The sequence below is a fragment of the Pseudomyrmex gracilis genome, unplaced genomic scaffold (genome assembly GCF_002006095.1).
Source record: "Pseudomyrmex gracilis isolate BER0280 unplaced genomic scaffold, ASM200609v1 scaffold_157, whole genome shotgun sequence".
NCBI classification, from domain to species: Eukaryota; Metazoa; Arthropoda; class Insecta; order Hymenoptera; family Formicidae; genus Pseudomyrmex; species Pseudomyrmex gracilis.
In genome coordinates, this window is record NW_018020741.1 from 96,657 (window position 1) to 102,638 (window position 5,982).

At 41.9% G+C, this 5,982-nt stretch overlaps 1 protein-coding gene across 2 annotated transcripts in view; it reads left to right on the forward strand.

Annotated features, from left to right (window-relative positions):
• Positions 1-548: 548 nt before the first annotated feature.
• The window catches only part of LOC109857401 (cAMP-responsive element-binding protein-like 2), a 24,550-nt gene continuing 19,116 nt past the window's right edge, over positions 549-5,982 (forward strand). Inside the window, exon 1 of one of the 2 annotated variants that reach the window (XM_020433669.1) lies at positions 549-715. In XM_020433669.1, coding sequence (XP_020289258.1) covers positions 677-715 — 39 coding nt within the window. In that variant the 5' untranslated portion in view covers positions 549-676. Of the gene's footprint in view, positions 716-1,551; positions 1,572-5,982 lie in introns of those variants that run through there. The other variant, XM_020433670.1, reaches the window with a different exon arrangement.

The window sequence follows — 5,982 nt, forward strand, 5'->3', positions numbered from 1 at the left end:
TTTTTTTTTTTTTTTTTAATAAGAAAATTAAACTTACGTTAATCGCAATTTTACATTCACAAAAATTTTAAATAAAGCAGAAAAGATAAATAATTTTTTTTAGTATTTTCTTTCCAATTTCCAATAACAGACAGATAGATTACAGACAGAATTAAAATTTTCATTTGTTTTTCTCAATCGCAGCAAATTTACGAGATGTCTCGAAAAATCCGTCGAATATACGTTTTACTCGCATATTTGATCTCTTGGTTATAATTTTTATTTTTCAAGAATTATTTGTTTCCGATCTCGATTTTGTTACATTTTGTATTTTTGTTGTTTTCAATCTCATGCTTTTTTTTATATCATCGTGTTTTTGATATCTCAATTGTGTTTGCGAATTTTTGTTTGTGTGTGCAGGAAGATTCGGGCTTCCGCCAAGTGTCGTCGCCACATTCGCGCTAACCCGTGTGTGACGTAACGCGGACTCAGCGCAGCGGACGAAGCGAGCGGGGGCGGCACGGGAGGACAAAAAGAGGAGGAGGAGGAGGCCTGATGTGACCTTGCAGTGTTTGTAAACAGACACACGTTGCCGTCGCGAATTGTTACGGGGCGCTCGCCATCGGGATCAGTGTCGCTTGATCGTCATAATTGTTCCTGAGCAATAAGTGTACGAAAGCGGTTTGTGCGGAACATCATGGAAATGGAGCCAATGTGCATCGTCGAGAACGAGACGGTGAGTCCTTCCGATTCCTCGGACAAATCAAACTCTAACGCTGACAGTGTGTTCGCGCGTGACGCAAACCTGCCATGAGAATGACGGAGAGAGTCTTGCGTGCGCGCTCGGCCGAATTACACCATGTTGTGCAAAGAGGGCGCGCTCTTGATTGATATCGCGTTTCGCGCCAAACAATCGCATCGATTCGATCATAAATCGGCATTGTTCTGTTTTTTTTTTTTTGAATGGCCACGCGACACCCCAATTTGTATTGACAAAGATCCACGTTGATGGGGGGGCGCGGGCAGATGAGGGGATGCCGTTCGGTAGGGCTCGTGTTTTTGTGCGGTCAAGTTGGCGCCTGTGTGGGGCTCGGCTTGGCATTCCTTCCGACAGATGGCGCGCGAGGCGCGAGAGATTTCACTCCCGTCCCGAGTGATGGCGCGCCGCGCCCTACTTCTATCTTCGATATCGCGAGAATCGCAATACGTATATCGATACTACTGCGCGTTTCTTGAATTTTAAACTGTCACTTGTGGAATTCGTCTTGCGCGTCTGTAAGTCGAGAAAGCGTTCCGTTATTTATTTCTCCGCAATTGCAAACGAAAGTTAAGTCTCGCGCGCGCGTATGGCGACCGGATCGCAAAAAAGTGTCTCGAAAAGAGTCAACGGGGCGTGTCAATATCGCGCGTCACGGTATAAACATCGCGTATAATACTCATTTACGGTGTTGGTTAAGTCGGCAGTACGTTCGAGCAAGTTTTTATATTTGACTCATGACTCTGCTCGAAGTTAGTCAAATTTGTCTTCGCGTATTTCAACTTGTCCTTTTCCTCCAAGTGCAGAGAGAATAGGTTTACCCGATTATTCTCAGGTATGTGTGTCTCTTATATACTCGGCTCCTTTTTTTTTTTTTTTTACGTGAGAGAAATCCTTATGGATGGACCCTCACCCCTCCCGATGAGTGCCGGCTAAAACCCTCCCCCCACGATGGCCAGTCACGTTAGGGAGGGCCCCGGAACCCTTAAGCCTATGTCACACTACGGGGGGGTTTTTTACGGGGGGGGGGTGAGAGAAATCCTTATGGATGGACCCTCACCCCTCCGATGAGTGCCGGCTAAAACCCTCCCCCCACGATGGCCAGTTAGGGAGGGCCCCTTAAGCCTATGTCACACTACGGATTTGGATTGAAATTGGATTGCAATTTGGGTCAATCCCAGAGCGAAGATCAGTAAACTTGGTTTTCTTTCTTCTGATTGGTCAAATTTCAATCCAATCTCAATCCCAATCCGTAGTGTGACATAGGCTTTAGGGTGCGTCACTTTGGGTGCGATTACGCGCTTCGAGCACTAGTCTATAGCCCCTTGCACAATGGAAGGAATAGCGATAGCGATAGAAATAACACAGTTTTTAAATAACACAGAATTCCAACTCGTCGGAAATTTTATTTAGCTATTGCTTATTCCGATTTTCTGATCTGCATTGATGACATGTGTAGTTTTGTATGTTAGATTCCGCTGTTCCCACCTTTATTTTTAAATATAAACTCTTTAAAACTTTTGTTGTTTCCATCGCTATCGCTATTCCGTCCATTGTGCAAGAGGCTTATCTTTGTTCTAGATTTGAAAAAACAATAAAGACATACTGACCACGTTTACACGTACTGGGTAAAACCGTTTTAACAAAAACCGTTGTTTTTAGATGTCTCTAGTACAAAACCGGACTTAGATGTCCTGTAAACGTTCCTTGTACTGATGTTACTAAAACCGTTTTAGGTAAAAACCAGACTTAGGTGTCCTGTAAACGGACATCTAAGTCCGGTTTTGTACCAAAAAACGGTTTTACCAGTTACGTGTAAACGTAGTCACTGGACGCTTAAAGCGCGTAAGCGTCCAAAACGAACGGCTTGTTGGATGTCCTATCGCTGTCCCCCTCTCTCCCCTGTAACCTAAGGTTTCAGCTGCTATTTCAATTACCTCTTACTAATTTTTTACTAAATTTAAGAGGGTCCTGGATCGTCCTGTTATTACCGATCGAAATAATTCGTATTAAGAGGTGTTTTTCGTAATTATTGCTCGGATAGAAAAACGGCTCTACAGAATTAAAGAAAATAATAAAATGTATTTCGGAGACTTTTCAATATATCAAAAATGTNACAAAAANTTTTGATGTTAATTGTAAATCAAAAATTTTTGTTACATTTTTGATATATTGAAAAGTCTCCGAAATACATTTTATTATTTTCTTTAATTCTGTAGAGCCGTTTTTCTATCCGAGCAATAATTACGAAAAACACCTCTTAATACGAATTATTTCGATCGGTAATAACAGGACGGTCCAGGCCCCTCTTAAGCGGTTTATTTTTTCCCAAAAATCTAAACACATATATTTATTTCGTATTAACAAATGCGAGAAATGCACACGAACGCACATATTTAAATTACCGCGATACGTACGATTTGGAATATTGTTTAATTTTTTTTGCGCGACAGAAAAGTAATTTTCAAACCTCGTATATCGGATATTTTATTTAAGATATTTTAAAAACCGCGATATATATTGCGCCTTACATTTCGGGTCATCGGACGGTTCATATGCGACTGATGCGCGACGTAAATGCAAAATTGTTGGAAATTGTCAATTTGTGAATTTAATTCATATTTCATTTCTCACGATTATTATCGTCTCGCGTGTGCGAGAGATACGGTATCAGGTTCAGCGTGACACGTAATTAGCATCATCACCGCGCGCACTGGCTGGCAATCAGCGAGAAAATGTGAAAGCTTATTGACGTAGTGCGTGCGTGCGTGCGCGCGCGAAAAACAGTTGAAATCGCGGCCGCTCGAGTTTCCGCGAAATGCCGCGCGATGGCGTCAATGTCGTTGTTATTCTCTCCGCGCTCGCGTCGTCGCGGGCGCGCTCCACGCGCGTCACGTTCCTGCGGAAAGCCTTTTAGCCCGTGAACTGCGCAGTTGACGGAGCCCGCACGACGCGTAGCACCGGTAAGTTTCTCGTTTCTGATATTTTCTCGCAATTTAACCGGCCTTACCGGAGACGTCGCGATATTTTTGTTCGTCACGGTTTTGTTTGTCACACGTATTTGATCCCCATTTCGCGAAAAACATCTTGTATACATACACGTATGTACGTACGTAAGGTACGTAACGTCGTCGCGGCGCGATGCCCTTCCTTCAACGTGTGTGTGTGTGTGTGCGCGTGCGTGTATGTGTATGTGTGTGTGCATGTATGTATTATATCGTCGATGCAACTCGCCGGCAACACGACGAAACTGGGACGTGCACTCGTTCTCTCCGCGCGACGATCGTAATTCGACGCGCGTCGTAACGTTTTCCTTTAACCACGACGCCACTCCGCACACAAACCGGTCGATTTCGGAGCCCGCCGTCGCAGGTTCTTCGCGCACACACGCGACGCTACTGCGCAATATAGCGCAGCACACACGCAAACGTTTGGTCTCGCGTCGCCAAAAAAAAAAAGTCGTTCGTAAAATTTTTCCGCGTCCGAAAACTGTGCGTTTTCGCGCGAGAACGCGTTTTTCTTCGTAATTTTTTTAACGTCGAACAATGGCCACCAGGCTATTTTTACCAGGAGTAAAACTTGTTTCGCACAAAACGGTTTATATACGCGTTGCACGCGCCACCGTAATCGCGTACTTGTATTTACAAAGTAATCCGCGTCATTATTTTATCAGTTTTTGCAATGAGAGTGCGAGTTGTTGTGAAAGTGCGCTGTAGAAAAAAAAAAACTCGCCTCGGTCGGAGATTCGTTACATGCAAAAATTACGCCATAGAGAGACATAACGTACCGTACAATTGTTTTGGAAGATTTACACGCAATTCTTTTTACAATTATTAATTTTATTAGAAAAAAACAGAACTAGACTTTTTTTTTTTTTAACAAAAGCTTTATTTTCGAACGCGCGATCTATGTGAATTGCTTTTCTCTGAAAAAAACGGAATATAAAAGTTTATTTTTAAACATCATTTTTATCACAAAACTTCGAACACGTGCGTTGAAATACCTTTTTTAAACGTATCGATCGTTTGTGCGTTATAAATTATTATATTTTTGTCTAAGTACAAAAGTTACTTGCAAATTACATAGTTACTAAAATAGATCATCGTATATGTAGTTTATTCTAATTTACGGTGCACGTCTGATGTCATAGGAGAATATCTGGATTTAATATGATAATGAGAATGCGCGTGATGGCTTTATCTACTGCGTATTGCAACAGTGTGCGCGCGCTCACACACACACACACGCACGCACACAGCACACACATGTAAGTTAATTCGCGCTCTCTCAGTCGCGTTAATTTTAATCATTTCGTTATCTTATTCTTATATTATGCCAGTGACTCTTCTGTATCTTTTATATTTCTTGCTCGGGACAAGAAACGGATCAAAGCAATCGGGTGACGGATGTTGACATGTCTCTCTTGACAAATTCGCAATATTTCCTTTATATTCTTGGGGAGGGGGGGAGGGAGGAACAAGACTCGCAATCTCATGTTCGAGCAGGGAAATTGCGATTCCATACGATAATTGTTAACGTTGTCCTTCTCCTTCCGTGCGCTTCTCTTGTTTGATACATCGTCGTCGACGACGCACGCGCGCCGCACGAAACGCCTAGATGCTCGCGGTAAAAACATTTTAATCGCGGAATCGCGATAATGAGGAAAACATACATGTGTAGACAAACTGACAAAGAAGGGAAGAGATAACCCTTTGTGTTTGCATTTGCAACGTTTTGCGCAATTCTACCGCGGTGTCAGCGAAACGTAGTTTATCGCAACGACGCACAACGCCACAAATCGCGATATAAATTTGTTTTGTTTTTTTTTTTTCTTAAGACTCTATTCTACAATACAGTCGTAAGCCGTAAGTCGTAAGAAATTGACCAATCACAATCGATTATTCTTCTGTAATTAGTCTGTGATTAGTCAATTTCTTAGGCTAATATTACATTTGTCGCACGACAACGATTTTAAGTATGTTGATTGGTTATCAGATAGAGTTTTATAAAGAGAACTCTATTTGGTAGCCAATCAATATATTTCAAATCTTTGTCGTACGACAAATGTAATACTAGCCTTACGACTTACAGCTTACGACAGTATTGTGGAACAGGCCTAAATACGTATCGCGCGTTGCGCGATATATATATACACAATTATATTCTCGTAAGTAGAAGATTTTATACTTAAAAAATCTTCTTAAAGATTTTAGATGATATTCTTCTGAAATTAAGAATATATTCTT